The sequence below is a fragment of the Rhinatrema bivittatum genome, chromosome 2 (genome assembly GCF_901001135.1).
Source record: "Rhinatrema bivittatum chromosome 2, aRhiBiv1.1, whole genome shotgun sequence".
NCBI lineage: Eukaryota > Metazoa > Chordata > Amphibia > Gymnophiona > Rhinatrematidae > Rhinatrema > Rhinatrema bivittatum.
The window spans coordinates 570,978,874-570,995,371 of record NC_042616.1 but is presented as its reverse complement, the minus strand read 5'-3'; the positions used below and the strand labels follow the sequence as shown (position 1 = coordinate 570,995,371).

General features: G+C 40.8%; 1 protein-coding gene and 1 long non-coding RNA gene across 4 annotated transcripts in view; one reads left to right on the top strand and one right to left on the bottom strand.

Annotated features, from left to right (window-relative positions):
• LOC115085204 overlaps positions 1 to 16,498 on the bottom strand; it is a 71,364-nt gene that overhangs the window by 16,386 nt on the left and 38,480 nt on the right. The window lies entirely within an intron of this gene.
• SEH1L (SEH1 like nucleoporin) overlaps positions 1 to 16,498 on the top strand; it is a 109,731-nt gene that overhangs the window by 89,893 nt on the left and 3,340 nt on the right. Inside the window, exon 9 of one of the 3 annotated variants that reach the window (XM_029590946.1) lies at positions 12,731 to 14,232. The exons of the other annotated variants lie outside the window; for them this stretch is intronic. Within the exon in view, the coding sequence (XP_029446806.1) occupies positions 12,731 to 12,743 (13 nt within the window). The 3' untranslated portion in view covers positions 12,744 to 14,232. Of the gene's footprint in view, positions 1 to 12,730; positions 14,233 to 16,498 lie in introns of those variants that run through there. 3 annotated transcript variants of the gene reach the window in all.

Sequence of the window (16,498 nt, the reverse complement as noted above, 5' to 3'; positions counted from 1 at the left end):
AGCACCATCACCATGCACAGTTGTTGATCAAGATAACTCACAAAGTTAATTGATCTGCCCAAAAGAGCAATGAGGCGTGACTTGAATACACAAGATTAATATTCAAAGCACGTTCAGCACTATTTAACCAGATAAGTGTAACTTATGCAGCTAAGTAGCGACCTCTGAATATGCGCCTGTGATCAGTGGCCGCCACTTAGCCGCATAAGTCATTTATACAGCTAAAAATTTAGCTGCATAACTTGAGGTATAGTGGGCAGATTGGGACGGAGTGAGTTAGCCATACAAGTTATGTAGCTGACTTCCAATATTTGGTCTTAGCCATATAAGTAATGCGGCTAAGTTTAGATGAGCCATAGAGCAGATCTAAACTTAGCCAGTTATAACTTACACAGCTAAGCATGAATATATACAAGTATATTCAGCGGCTTAGCCGTGCTGCTGAATATACTGTGTAACTTAGCTGAATAAGTTATATCCGGTTAAATTTAATGGCCAGCTTTGAATATTGATCCCCTAGTTGGTGGATATTTGTATATATCAGGTGTCTTCAACAACTTGGTAAGTGCTAAAATCCCATAGCATAATTATGAATGCCCTAATAACATTTAAATGAATTATCTGTCTCTTTCCACCTTACACACAAACAAAAAACAAACAATAAAACTGAATGTGTGTTGTTTTTATAATGCTGGACAATTATTTCAGCAGGCAGTCATGGCACAGGGCCCTTTCTGCTATTTCATAAAGTTAAATATAGAGGAGCTGAGATTAATCTTTTTGTTTTGTTGCTGACAAGCTGCTATAGTGGAGCTACGTGCCTAGATCATGTGACTCCATCTTGTGCTGACAAAAAGGATCGTTCTAGAGCAACCTTTATATACCCCATCTCTCAATTTTTGAGGAGAATTTGTGTACAGACTTGAGATGTGCCAAATAGTGGAATAAGGGTTGTATGGATACGGCTGTAATATGACAGATATCTGATCTAGTGTGGGTAGGGTTGTCACCTTTTACACCAGCGGCATACATTTAAGTATGTATCTGAGCTAAAGGTGATGTTGGCCAAAGCTAGGAGAGCTAAACCCAGTGCCATGCAGAACGTGGTATACAAATATTTTGCAATGTCACAAAAAAATAAAGATTCCAATCAGTCATGTTTCAAACAATAATGAGAAACTAGCTCCCAAAAATCTTTAAATATTACTATTTCAATCCTGTTTATAACTCCTTCATTACATATATTTTTGAGGGGACATCATACACTGAAAAAATCTTTAAAAAAAAAATAAATATATATATATATTTGTTAGGATTTGTGGGTTTCGTAGACCCTTGGCCCGAGGTGAAGGTTGACGCCACCTGTGGGGAGGAGCCCCACAGGTCTTCACCATCGGGAGGCGAGGCCAGCTGTAGCAGGAGATTAGTGGGTAGTAGTAGAGAGATGGAACGTCCAGCGTCACAGTCACGTGATCCCAGGAGCTGAAGAGATAAAATTGTGTGGGGCCCCGAGGAGCAGGGTAGAGACACAGTTTGGAGGGAACCCACAGTATTCAGGCTGGGCAGGATATATATGAGTGTTAGAGCAAGAGCCTCCGACAGAGGAGCGCTGGGCAGGCCCCGAGGAGTGTGAGGCAGGCACTGTAGGTGTAATGCTGCAGAGACTGTCCCGAGGGGCAGGACAGCGTAGCGAGCGGAGCTCTGGTGTGATGACGCGAGGAGCGGGGAAGCCCGAGATGAATCTCCGAAGCAATGATGTAAGTCGCCCCGAGGGGTGGGGCTGCACACAAGGTATCGCAGATGGAGAATCAAGGAACCGCCCAAGGGAGCTGGGAAGCCCAGAGTACAGTCTCAATGTAGAACGTAGGCACTACCCCGAGGAGCGGGGGAGCATGGAGCACAGTCTCTTGTAGAATGCAGGCACTGCCCCGAGGAGCGGGGAAGCACGGTGTGCAGACTCCCAGGCAGGAAGGTGGTCCAAGGGACAACCCTGAGAAGCCAGCAGGCAGGAACTCAGGAGGCGCAGGGCTAACCTGAGGAGCGGGGAAGCCTAGAGACAGAGTCCCCAACTAGAGCACGAGCAGGCCCCCGAGGAGCAGGTACCCAAGATAGAGTCCAGAGCCAAGGGTAGGGTCCGATGCAGGAACCACGATCCGAGGAGACAGGAGTAAGCACTAGCAAAGGAACTCGTTGCCAAGTCAGTTAGCTAGGGGCGAAGGCAGTCCTTAAGAATCCCAACCTTGTGATGTCATCAGTCGGGGACGCCCCCGAGGTTCCCGCCATTGGGCCTTCAAAGGGAGGCCTGATGACTGACGCGTGCGCCTAGGAAGACCCAGAGTTGGTGTGGGTGATGGTGGCGTCCCAGCCACCGCGAGGAGCCTTGTGAAGTCGGATATGTGTGGTGATGGCGGCTAGCCCCAGCCGCGAGCTGATCCGCAGAGAGCAGACCTACACATGTCGTGAGTTGGATCGGTCGCAGCTGTCTGCGACAGATGGTCATAACAATATTAAGAGAAAACCAGCACTTTTTATAATTGTTGTCCCATAATCACCACAATTGTGACTGAACAATTATTTTTTATGATGAGTCCAATGTCTTTTAAAAAGTTTTGTGCTTATACTTTTGTAATAAAAGTCCAGACTGCCACCCACAACAGTGACTCAAATCTTACGCTCATAAGTCCAATCTCTGTGTTTTGTAGAGAGGCTCCAGTTATCGATGCAGGCCCCATTCAAATGAGTTTGGATATATAAGCATAAAATTTGTGTCTGAGATTGAGGCTAGTGCCTTAGAAACTTCTGTAAAGGTTCAATCATTGGAAATGCAACTTGCAGGCCTGGAAAAGGCAGTGCAGACAGCTCAAGATAAAATGGAAGATCTGGAGAATCGAAGTTGGAGAAACAGTATTAATGTATTGGGAATTACAGAAAATATCCATGGTACTAAACTGCTAGATCAGTCTCATACTCTGTTGTTAAAGGAGCTGAATCTGAATGAGAATGATCGTGTGAGTTTTCGATTTGAGTGCATACATTGAATGGGAGCACAGTGGATGATAGGCCATGGCCGATAATGGCTAAACTTTTGGACTTGTGTTAGATAAACAACTATATGTGAATGTAAGGCTCTTTCACTGATTGTTCTTCGATTCACTGGTTTGGACTATATTTTGATAAAAGTTTGGACTTACATAGTAACGGCAGAAAAAAAAACAAATGGTCCCATCCAGTTGGCCCAGCAAGTTTCTTATGGTAGTAACTACTGCTCTGTGCAGGTTACCCTCAAGTCTTATGTTAAGGATAGTAATATTTACAATCAAAACCAAGCAACCTTCAAAACCCATTAGAAAATTATTGCTAGCATCAATTTTATGGGGTAAGCAGCAGCTTGGTATTTCAGACAATGCTGCTTGAAAGTGCTTTGCTTTTGGATTTGGCCATAGAAGCAGTCCTGTGCTTTTTCCCTAATACCTGCATATTAGTACCCTGGATTGTAAAAAATTAGGGCCCATCGTTGGCTGTCATTTGAATCCAATTCCCCTTTATCTGTCCCCCCCCCCCCCCCACCATCGAAGTGTAGAGCAATGTTGCAGTTATGTCAAAAGAATCAAGATTAATTGGTTAAGGGTAATAATCCCCGTGCCTTGTTAAATGTAGTAACTGCTGCTCCATGCAAGTTACTCCCATGTACCCTTTTCTTCATTTCCAATCTCTAGCCTTTAGGGATCCACAGTATTATCCCATGCCTTTTTGAATTTGAATACTGTTTTTGTCCTCACTACCTCTTCCGGAAGGGCATTGCAGGGATCCACTACCCTCTCCATGAAAAATATTTTGTGATGTTTCTTATGAGTTGTCCCCTATGGAGATTCATTTTATGACCCCTAGTTCTACTGGTTTCTTTCCAACTGAAAAGGTTCAAAGTTCATGCATCATTAAAACATTCAGGTATATGAAGTTCTGTATCGTATCTCCCCTGCATCTCCTCTCTTCCAGGGTATACATATTTAGATCCTTCAGCCTCTCCTCATAAGTCTTCTGATAAAGACCCCACACCCTTTTGGTCACCCTTCTCTGGACCCCCTCTGTCCTGTCTCTATCCTTTTTGAGATATGGTCTTCAGAACTGAACACAGTAGTCCAGGTTTGGCCTCACCAAGGACATGTACAAGGGCATTATCACCTCCTTTTTCTTACTGGTTATTCCTCTCTATGCAGCCGAGCATTCTTCTGGCTTTAGCTATCGCTTTGTCATTACTTCGCTGCCTTCAGATTGCCAGACATTATTACCCCAAAGTGCCTATAAACAACTTGCTGAGCTGTGATATGAGAGTGGCAGGATTTTGATTTGTAATGACTATTTTGCAAAGGTTGTGGTGAAACAGAAGGACATGGTGCCGATTTGCTCCTACTTTGTACAGAAAAAAAATGAAATTTTTGCTATTGTTCCCTGCAACTTTGAGAATTCTGATTGGTGATTGGTGTCCTGAAACACAAATTTGATTTAGCTGTGGAGGTGAGAGTTTTTGGATGCCCACAAAAAACAGCAGAATACTGACTGAGATCTAACTCTCTAAAAACTCTCACCACACTCTCTTAAAAACTGCTCACCACACCTCAACCAGACAAAGGGCCTTCTCCATTGCCGGCCCTTCCCTACGGAACACCCTGCCCACGGCCCTCCGTCTAGAAACTAACCTGGCTCTTTACATTAGCATATCCAGATGTTGACCAAACTTAGCTTTCACTCAAACCTCTTAGCCCACTCACTCTCCCCTCCTCCTATCTGCCTCGCCGCTTTCTCCCCTATTCTTCCCCCTAGCAAAGACTCCTAAATACTGTGTTATAAGTTCCCCTTCTCCACTCTAAGCTTATCCTACCCTGTCTCTCCCTCACCCCCCCCCCTCCCTTTCACTGCCATCAATGGTCTGGTACCTACCAGCCCACCTGTACATAAATTGTCTATTGTTAATTTATATTCTTCAAATGTTCCTATCAAATTTCTCTTTCCCTATCTTTTCTACTGCTGTCCTCTCTCCTTCTTCATTGCTGCTCCCCCCTTCCCCATCCCTGTTTATTGTATCTCACTCTTGTTAATTTATTACAATGTAAACCGGCATGATGTTCCGACGAATGTCGGTATATAAAAATCAACAAATAAATAAAATAATGTAGATTCAGGAGTTTGCATAAATGTATGAAAAACACTTTCACCAAAATATTCAAAATTATTCAAATTCCAAAGCTGAATTAAATATCCGTAACAATTGGAGGAAAAGACCTCAGAACCCAGACATTCCTAGTTCAGAGAACTTAAGAACATGCTCTATTTAATTCAATCAGTCGTCATAAAAATCTCCAACCTCCCTAAATTTTATTCATTACAAATTTTTTTTTGTTTTTCTTTATCTGTAAAACGTATCTTATCTTTATTTAGTGTTTTTCTATACCGGCATTCGAGATAAGAATCACATCAAGCTGGTTTACATTTAACAGGGGGTGTAAAGTAAAGTAAAAACTGTGAACAAGTGAAAAGAGAAATCTGAAGTTACAGTAAAACAAGGATGTTCAAACTGGGTGGAGGAAAGTCTAAAGGAAATTTAATATTAAGATCAATTATTTACAGTGTTCTAAAAATGTCTGACTGTGGTTGTCGTTGAAATGAGATTTAATTAGGGTCTGGAAAGGCTTGTTTAAACAACCACGTCTTAAGCCTTTTTCTGAATGTTCGAAGGCATGGTTCTTGACAAAGTTCCGGTGGAATGGAGTTCCATAGTGATGGTCCTGCTGTAGAGAAAGCCCGGTCTCTAAATGTTATATGTTGAGAGTCTTTGGTATGAGGTACATGTAGTGAGTTTCTGTAAGCTTCTCTAATAGGTCTGGAGGAGGTATATTTTCTGAGTGGGATTTGAAGGTTGAGTGGAGCGTGGTGATGGATGGCTTTGTAGATAGTGGTAATGGACTTATGTATGATTCTGTAGTGGATTGGCAGCCAGTGTAGGTCTTTAAGGATGGGAGAGATGTGGTCTTTTCTCCTCGTGTTTGTCAGTATTCTGGCTGCCGCATTTTGGACCATCTGAAGAGGTTTGGTGTAAGATGCGGGGAGACCTAGTAAGATAGTTACAGTAGTCTATCTTAGAGAAGATTATAGCTTGCAGAACCGTTCTGTAATCTTGGAAGTGAAAGAGTGGTTTTATTCTTTTCAGGACGTGTAATTTATGGAAACAGTCTTTAGTTGTTTGGTTGATAAAGGATTTCAGATTTAGCCGATTATCGATGATAACCCCTACGTCTCTTGCTTGGGTGATGTGAAGGTTTGCTGGTGTGTTTGTGTGATGGTGCTGTTTTCTGGGGAGATGAGAAGGAGTTCGGTCTTAGAAGAATTTAGAATTAAGTTTAAGTTGGTGAGGAGGCCGTTGATTTCTTGAAGGCAGTTTTCCCAATATTCAAGTGTTTTTGTGATGGATTCTTTAAGGGGGATCATGATCTGGACATCTGCGTATAACAAGTGTTTTAGGTTCATTTTGGTTAACAGCTTGCATAGAGAAAGAAGGTAAATATTGAAGAGGGTGGGGGATAGGGAAGAACCCTGGGGAACTCCTAGGGAGGAATGATGACGGAGAGATTCTTTGTGTATATTAACCTTGTAGCCTCTGTTATCAAGAAATGTTTTGAACCAGGCCAATGCCGTTCCTGTTATTCCGATGTATGACAACTGGTTTAGGAGGATGGAGTGATTAACAGTGTCAAAAGCTGCCGAGAGGTCCAGGAGAATCAGAAGGAAGGAGGAGTAGCCTTTGTCTAGGCCCATGATGAGATAGTCTGTCAGGGATATGAGAAGGGATTCTGTGCTAGCTGCTTTTCGGAATTCATATTGGGTGGGGAACAGAATTTTGTGGTCTTCGATGTAATCCGATAGTTGTGTATTGACTAGTTTTTCCATGACCTTGGCTATAAATGGAAGGTTGGAGATTGGGCGGAAGCTATTGGGATCTTTAGGATCCAGATTTGGTTTCTTTAAGAGTGGTTTGATGGAGGCCAGTTTAAGATTGTCCGGATAGATTCCCTGGGATAGCGAACAATTAATGATGTCCGCCAGTGCTTTGAAGATGGAGTCGGAGATTAGTAGTAGTAGTTTAGAGGGGATTTGGTCGAAGGGATGTGAGGATGGTTTCATTTTCTTCAAAACTTCTTGGATCTCTGAGGCTGTGATGAGATCGAAAGATTTGAGAGAGAGATTTTTATTGGGGTGGTGATATGTAGTAGAAGGCGAGGTGGTGTTGGAGGGAAGCTGTGATAGGAGGTTAGTGATTTTATTTCGGAAGAAGAGGGCCAACTCTTCTGCTTTTGATTGAGCTTGGTTGAGTGGAATGTCAGGAGCGTTGATTTGGGTTAACTTGGAAACGTATGCAAAAAGGGCTTTAGCGTCAAAGATGAGGTCATGGATTTTATGAGAATAGAAGTCCCTTTTTGCTTTTAGGGTGGAGCTCTTGTAGTAGTGCAGCGCGAGCTTGTAGGCCAAGAGGGTGTTGAGGCAAGGTGCTTTACGCCATTTACTCTCTTTCTGTTGTAGGCTCTGTTTGAGTTTTCGGAGTTCGCTAGTGAACCATGGTTGTCTTTTGGAAGAAGAGTTGGGGTTAAATTTTTTTGTTGATAGCGGGCATAGTTTATTTGCTATCACTTCTGTTATGTTGGTCCAGGAATGGAGGGCTGAATTGGGAGAGGAGATGTCAATGTGTGGGAGTTCTAAGGCCAGCTGTTTGCTGAGTTCGTCTGATGAGCAGGATTTCCTGTAGAGAAATGAAGGTTGAGGGAGGTAGATGTTATTGGTTATGAATCTTGATTCATTGTCCATTGCACTTCATTTACCCATGGAGCCAACCACTCTCTGCTCAATTCATTCAACATTTCATACATTTATGTGTTCATAGTAACTTTCACTTGCCTACATTGTTTTGAGATTCAGGAGTTCGACCAAGCTTAGAAAGTTTTTTCTATATTTGTATGTTTGATTACTATATTTGCAAGAATTTTCATTTACTACTATGCTTCTTGGGATCATCCTAGTTTGACAGGGGATCATCTATGGCTGGTGAACTTTAACAGAGCTTCTTGGATGAAGAGAAGATAGAGGCTCATATTTGCTTTCAATATTAGTGGTTCCCCTCATGTCTTCTCTGATAGGTAGGAGCAATAGCCTATCCATACTGTTTTTTTGAATTGTTTGCGTTTTCCCTTGGATTTCTACTAGTTTCTTCTATTGTTTATCAAACTGAAAGTTATCTACAATTTTGGTTACATGAGATTTGGCTCCAGCATGGGATGGGAGTGATCTTTCTTCTTTATATTTATAACTTTGTCATAGAGGAAGTATTCTTAAATGGATCTTATTTCGGGGAAGATAGGTTGCTCTACTTATAGTGAATTGTTGGAATGAACAAAAGCTATATAGGATGGTGTACATGAAAACTGGATAAAGTGCGGATATTGTTAGATTGACAAGTGATGAGCAGATGAGGGTGGCACCTAAGTGTGGCTTGACTGGTGAAGATTTGGATGACTGGTATACGTGAACTGTTCTCCTCTGAGGAAGAGTGTGAATATAGAGGGAAGGTGGATGGGAAGGATCTGTGGGAGGGCTGGGATATGACTCTAGAGGTGAATATTGTAGTATGAATGGGCAATGTAGTTGGTTGCAGCAGGAAGTTGAGGGTTAGTGCTTAGGCTTGGGGAGCACTAGAACATTTGAAACTTTATCTGTTGTGTGTGCTTTTTTTTTTTTAATGTTGTACATGAGTAACACGAGAATTTCTTGGAATGTAGTTGTAATCAGTTCCCCCAAGAAAAATGAAAAAAATCTTGACTGCATTAAGAAAACAAAATGTCAAAATTGCATTATTGCGGGAAACACATCTAAACAATACTGAGTATGACAAATTACAGTGGGATTGGGATGGAATTTGTTATGCTGCCTCTGTGCCCATGTCAAGGAAAACTGGTGTAGTTATTCTCTAGCATAAAGCAGTGGCATTTATTGAGCAGCAAATTATTCAGGCTAGGGAAGGTAGATATATTATATAAGTTCAAACAATTTTTGGGGATAGGGTGACCTTTTGTTCTGTGTGTGGAGTTACTTTTTCACATTAGAGAAGATTGGATTCAGTGGAGCTATTCTGGAAAAACTACAAATTTTATATGGAAATCCATGGCTGCAGTTATATGTAATGGCCTCATTTCTGAGCAGTTTGCCCTTATGCATGGTATTAGACAAGATTGTTCATCTCCCCTTTTTTGTTCATTTTCTGAAGCCAGTGGCAAGGCAGATATTACACCATAAGCAAATTTCACAGGTCAAGTTTGGGAAAGTGGAAACAAAAAGTACCTTTGTTTGCTGATAATGTGCTAGTTTGTTTATCTAAACCTTTGGAATCTTTGGTACGTTTAATGGGGATTTTGTGGTATTTTTGCGGCTTAAAATAAATATGGGAAAATCATTCGCTCTGGATGTCTCACGACAATTAAGATCAAAATGAGTAGGCCCTTTTCCATTACAATGGGCAGGGGACTTTTTATAATATCTGACCTTGGTTGTCCCTAGGGATTTAAGCCAATTATATGCATTAAATATTACGCCCCTAATGAGAGAAACAGAGAAGATGCTTGATAGTTGGAAGTGTTTACCTTTGTCATTACATGGAAAAGCTCAGCTGATAAAAATGATTGTGCTCTCCAAGTGGCTTTTTGTATTGATTTTCCTATTATTGGGAGTAGTAGGGAAACCAAGGATACAGATAAAAGTATGCAAATGACTGTGGAAGGCTAGAATTTATCTGATATTAGTTTGTATAATGTGGCTTATTTACTGAGAGTCGTTCTTGATTGGATATTTAGCTTATCTACGTAGTTGATGTGGAGTTGGAAAAACAGTTGGTTTCTCTGTTTTGTAAGCTTTGTTGGATAATAGAGAAGGGGTTTGTTCCTTTTAGCATTTAAAGGATAAATTTGACTTGAACAGTAAGGACTTCTACGTGTATCTACAGCTACGACATTATGTAGACACTTTACTAGAAAAAGAAAGAGGGGTCTTCATGGCAGGTAACTGTGAATGTGATGTATTGAAAGTTAAAGCTGAGCCTAAATTGCTTTCCAAGCTGTACAGAAATATGATCTGGGAGGTTGATGAAAAGGATCCAATTTTTGATGTGGCAGTAAAATGGAGTGCTGATTTAGGGAATGATATTTTAGTAGATGATTTAAAAGATAGTCTGGACTATGTTTATAAATTAGTGGAAAGTGCTAATTTGCAAGAAATGCAATTAAAATTTCTACATAAAATGTACATTCCCTAAGAGCTCAGAAAGCTTTAATTGTTGAATCTGAGAAATGTCTTAAATGTGAGAGTATGGAAGATTCCTACCTGCACTGTGTTTGGAAATACCTACGTATGAAAATTTTTTTTAGGAAGATGTGTTTATCTGTATCACAACTTAGGCTCATTTGAACTTACAGTTGAATCCTGAATTATGTTTGGATATATTGGATAAATTGTGTGTTGGATGGTGGTAATCTTTTGATATTCATGCACAAATCAAGCATAATTGTCAAGAGAGGAAGCAAATAAAAAAATGTAGACAAGTTGTCATAGTTGTAGAAGTATATTTATTGAGATCATCAAAATCTGGACAATTCAAGTATAGATAATCCAATCGCCTGACTCTGGCCAAGTTTCGCCTACAATAAGGGCTGCATCAGGGGCTTTTTTGTGTAGAAATTAGGTTGCAATGTGCCTAGAGCTTTGACTTTTTTGACCGTGTAAATTCCTTAACTCTATGGTTCTGCATCCACGGACACATTGATCCCCTCAATAAATATACCCCTACAACTAAAATGACTGGTCTATGTTTTTTATTTGCTTCCTGGCTTTTATAGACAGTCTTCCGCATTGCTTTTTGGGGCCAACCTAATTGTCAAGAGATGCATCATGATCCAGTGGAAAAATAAGGAACCGCCAACTATAACTGTGGAAGTTACAAATGCATAACTTAATGGTTATGGAGAAAATGTCAGCAACGAAATGTATGTTACTACGTTGTAAGACATTTTTACAGATTTGGAAGTGGTTTATTGAATCACTAATAACTAGAATGCGACATATAGTGGTCAGTTCATTGCAGATGAATTCTTAATGGCGTCTGGGTGATGGGTTCTTAGTTGGGGCATGGGGTGGGATAGGGGAAGCGAGAGGATATATTAGAAAAGGGGATTCCCCTTCTGTAATTGATGTGAAATTGGGAATAGTATGTAGCAGAAACAACTATGTACTGGTCTGTAAGCTGTTTTTCTTGTGCATTCCTTTCAATAAAAAGGATTTTTTAAAAACTACATATTGCTATTATTGGATCATTTTCCAGACAAAAGTGACTTCTTTTTATTTTTTATCCCAGTTAAGTGTGAGAAACTGGTCTCCCACAATATGTTGAGGCAAACGGGGAAGCTGTGTGAGGGCCATGTTGCTTAGCTGTGGGTATTGCTGCTTCATTTTCTGCCAAAATGCAGGGGTCTCATTCAGTTCTATGCTTTGCATACTCTGTAATGTACTGTCTGGAAAGCTGAAAATATTTTCCTTCATGCTTTCTGGATGCTCTGCCTATTTAATAGCCCTGTCATTAAATGGATTCAAAATTCAGTTTCTGTAGATGGTCATGCTCTTCAACATTAGGGAAATAACGTGCAAAGTTGGACCCAAATTTCCCAAGTGTTTGACACGTCCATTCAGAGGGATTTTGTTTTCTTTGCTGGACTCTGAGAGCTGTGGTAATGAAACACAATTTCCACAAGGTTTGAATTTTCAAGAACCTCAATTTTTTTTCTATAAGTTCTTATTGTATCATGTAGGATAAATATGTTTGTGTTGTATCCCTGAAGCTGAAGGTTCAAGCCATTGGTACAATCAAAAATGTCACAAGGAGAGGCTAATTTTCCTATTGATGCTTCATCTTCAAAATGCTGCAAGAGTTCAGATGTCATCTCTGAACTCTTAAATATCCCAGTTTGAAGAGGAGATTCAGCAACCTTCCACGTGACAACCACTGAACTTCAGCGAGAAGAAGTGCAGTAATACATTTAGATCCCATGTCATGGCATAGCGTTTGGGGAAAAGACATGAATTCAGAGCCCACACTACTTCTATGAAGTTTGCTGCTTTCATGGCTGTTCTATTTAAATCTTCATGTACTCATTTTGCACCCAATGAAGTCTATGGATAATAAAATAGTTCTACATGATTGAAGAATTTACATCTTTTAAGTGAGCAACAGATTTACTATGGTGACCTATCCCTTGTTCGTCTTTATCAGCGTATCTGACAATCACCAATTATGTGTTGTATGTACATCTGTATATCCATCAGCCTATAAAGCAAACTGCTCTTTCTGGATGATTTTTTCTTCTACTGTGCCATCAATATTTCATGTTGTGGTGTCATTTTAATGTGAGATGGTTTCAATTTTTTCTACTTCTGTTTTGCCACCATTCTGATAGCAGTAGGAATGACTGAGTTCTCAGCAGTGATATGCGGTTTCTTCATTTTTGCCACCATCTAAATGATTTCAAATGAAGCTTATAGAGCTTGTTTTGGGATCAGAGTACAATTTCATGACAAAACTTGTATTTTTTTTTTTTTTTCAAACGTTCACTTTTTTTTTTTTTTAATCTATTGATTTGTCCTTCAGATCAGGATGTTGAATTTTGAGGATGCTTTTCCAAAAGGAAAGGGAAATACCTATAGTACCTGAATGTCATCCACTTTGAAGTGCCATGAAAGCCAGAATACAAATAAAAATAAGGCTTCCTACAGTGATTGGACAAGGTCTCACAAATAACACAAAATGGAAATGGAGATAGGTTTACCACAAACAGAAGACTAACAGCCAAAAAACTGGGATTGTAGCTGCGTTGTATGTGAACCTGTGAAGATTTTGTACTTTCACTGCTGTTTGGTGTTTTTAGGATTTTTTTTAAATTTCAAAACATGTTTCTCTGATTCCAGCACTTGTCCACTTGTTTGAGACGTGACTTCTAAATCTGAAGTCTGTCTTTTTACAAGATCTATTTTAAAATGTTTGCAAATAAAATAAAAACAATAATGCAATCCCACCTAAATTCAGACCCTTAATGGAAACTACAGGAAACAGGCATACGCTTAAACTCTTTCTCCCCTTTATTCATGGACTGTGCCATTTCTTATAAAGCAGGAGAGTTCTGATGTAGAAAGGCTGACAAGCAAGTGCAGAGTTTATGAATTATAAAAGTGTGTTATTTCAGAAAACTCTGTTGTACACTTTTTAAAACTGACAAAAAAAGACCTGGACTTTGTGCCACTGTTTAGTGCATTTATATTTATATGGTGTGGCTCCTGCAGATCACAAAGTTGTCTTTATTTTTCTCCTTTTTTTCCCCCTTCCTTCATAGTTTTGATGCTAATACTTTGTGAATGCTCATTCATGCCCTGATCTGCTGAAATTAATTCTGGTATAAATGTAACAATCTATACCATTATGGCTCAGACCAAGGTCCGTTGAGCTTAGCCAGTTTGGGTCACAAGTACCTAGCAGATGCAAAAGTTAAGCGATGACTTTCCCAAGTCAACCTGGCTAATAATTGTTTATTAACATTTCCTCCAGGAATGTATTCAAACCACCTTTAAACACTGCTGTGATTTTACTTACACTCCAAATTTCCATCCCGGGTTCAGGAATCACATTTATATACGTTGAGGTGCCATACTTTCTTTACCATGTTGAATACCCTAATTTATGCACATGTAGCAATCATTCATTAATGTCTCAGGATGTCTTTCCTAATCATAGTCTCAGTATAATATCCTTATTCATAAATAATACAAAGGTGCACACGCCATATACAGTTTGGGGATACAAGTGAGCCTTGGCCTTCTACTTGAAGTGGACTGAAGTCCTTAGAAAGCCCACTCAACTGTTTCATTTGACCCCCAACAAATTTAGAACTGCTGTTGCCAAGCACACCCTTTCTATCCGATCTGTTATGACCAGGTAGGCCTGAATCTGGTGGGACATGTCGAGGCTCACCAGCACAGAGGCATTGGTAGCCTACCTGAGATTGACCTCCATGGAGAAGATGTATTTATTTTTTGTTGAGTTTTATATACCGTCATTCGGTAGAGCCATCATAACGGTTTACAAAAGTATACATTTTTCTTAGCAGTTGTGTAACAGAAAAACAATGTGAACGTTATACATTTTCTTAGCAGTTGTGCAGCAGTAAAAACAATTTGAACAATATTAGAAATAAGCATATCAAGTCCAGAGAGCATTATTAGGTTGGATGAGGAGGGTATGCAGGTTCAGGGTGAAGAGAATGTATTAGGAGGTTTACAACTGAGAGTTCAGTTGAGAGTTGGGATGATCAGACATCTGAAGGTCAATGTAGAATTTGCGGAACATTAGGGGTAGATCTTTAAAAACTACGCGATCGCGTACTTTTGTTCGCGCACCAGGCGCGAACAAAAATACGCTGGATTTTATAAGATACGCGCGTAGCTTATAAAATCTGGGGTCGACGCGCGCAAGGGGGTGCACATTTGTGCAACCTGCGTGTGCTGAGCCCAGCGCGACCTGCCTGTTCCCTCCGAGGCCGCTCCAAAATCGGAGCGGCCTCGGAGGGAACTTTTCTTCGCCCTCCCCCCACCTTCCCTGCCCTTCCCCTACCTAACCCACCCCCCCGGCCCTATCTAAACCCCCCCCTACCTTTGCGCGCGTCGGCCGGCAGCCCCGCTCCGTCCTCCGGTCCCGGGGGTTGGTCCGGAGGCCTCGACCATGCCCCTGGGCCCGCCCCCGAAACGCCGCGTCGTTTCGGGAACGCCCCCGGACACGCCCCCTCCCTCCTCTTTTCGAAAGCCCCGGGACTTACGCGCGTCCCGGGGCTTTACGTGCGCCGGCGGCCTATGCAAAATAGGCCGCCGGCGCACGAGGGCCTTTTTAAATCCGCCCCTTAGTGTTTTTAGATCTTTTTTGAATGTTTTTAGGTCGTGAGGGTTCTCAGGAATTTAGGTAGGGTGTTCCAAAGTTTATGTGAGGCAATTGAAAAGGCTCTTTCTCTTGTGGTTGCCAGATGCGCATCTTTGATAGGGGGAATGTTTAGGTAACCTGAGTTATTAGAACGTAGGTTTCTTGGAGGATTTTGAGGGATTATGTTTAGGGTGTTAAGACCTTGATGATCAATGTTTAGAATTTTGTGGATTATGGTCATTGATTTGTAAGCAATACGTGCAGTAATAGGGAGCCAGTGACGTGAGGTCAATATTGGTGTTATGTGTTCACTTCTTTTTGTTCCAGTTAGGACTCTGGCGGCTGAGTTCTGCAGTATTTGGAGTGGTTTGAGGGATGAAAAAGGTATTCCAATTAGTAAGGAGATCAGCAAGGCTGTGCTGTGGAGTTCTTTCCACACATTCGCATTGCACTAGTACTTCAACAGGGACTCCTGATCTGACAGTTAGCTTGGCCAGTCTGTCTTGCAGAGTCACTTTTAAATTTAGAACCTTAGGTCTCATTATTTTTGTTTCAGACTTTCCCTATTAAAATCACACAAAATAATAAAATGGCCTGTTATAACCAAAACAGTTTTTCCCGTAAGTCCTGTTCTTAGTTGTTTTCACCTTTTTTCGTTCTGGGCAGTATGTAGGTAGGAAATCCCCATGTGTGAAGACTTACATCCTGCTTGTCCTCGAGAAAGCAGAGTTTCTTATCTATAACAGGTGTTCTGTGAGGTCAATAGGATGTCAGTCCTCTCAAAACCTGACTATTGTATGGACTTAAAAGACCCTCTGTGAAAGTGGAGGTGTGGTTTGGGTTGTACATGCCTACATGGGCATCCTTAAAGCTTTTAGAAGCTCTGATGTCAAACTTCTGCACTGGGTTCCATCTGATGATGTCACCCATATGTGAGTACCTGCACCCTGCTGTCCTCTGAGAACACCTATTACAAGTAAGCAACTCTGCTTTACTTGCTCATGTTGAGGGAAGAACAGAGTCTGATGAGATTTCAGGCGTCTCTTTGGAGATGCCAAAGTTTTAGGAAGCAGATGATCCATAAAATTCAAAGTAGTTTTTCCATGTATTCTGGACAGATATATACTGATGAGCACTATTGATGAGGTTTACTAATACTTAATTTAGCTGAGGTTCAGTATATAAGCTGCATCATTATTTTTAGTGTCCTACATCTAGATAAACTGAGATTATTACTTTGTTTCCACAGGTATTTTTTTTTTAAAATAAATGATAGAGCCATCTCTATGGTCTTAATTTTTCTTTACATTTACAAGGGTTCTGTTCACATTTTATGCCACTGATAAATGAGTACTTTCAGGGAGTTTGTTTCTGAAAAATCTTTGATTGGTCCAGGTTCTCCCAGCAATTAAATCATGCTATGGAAAAAAACCCATTGACTTTGTGCTGTGTGTT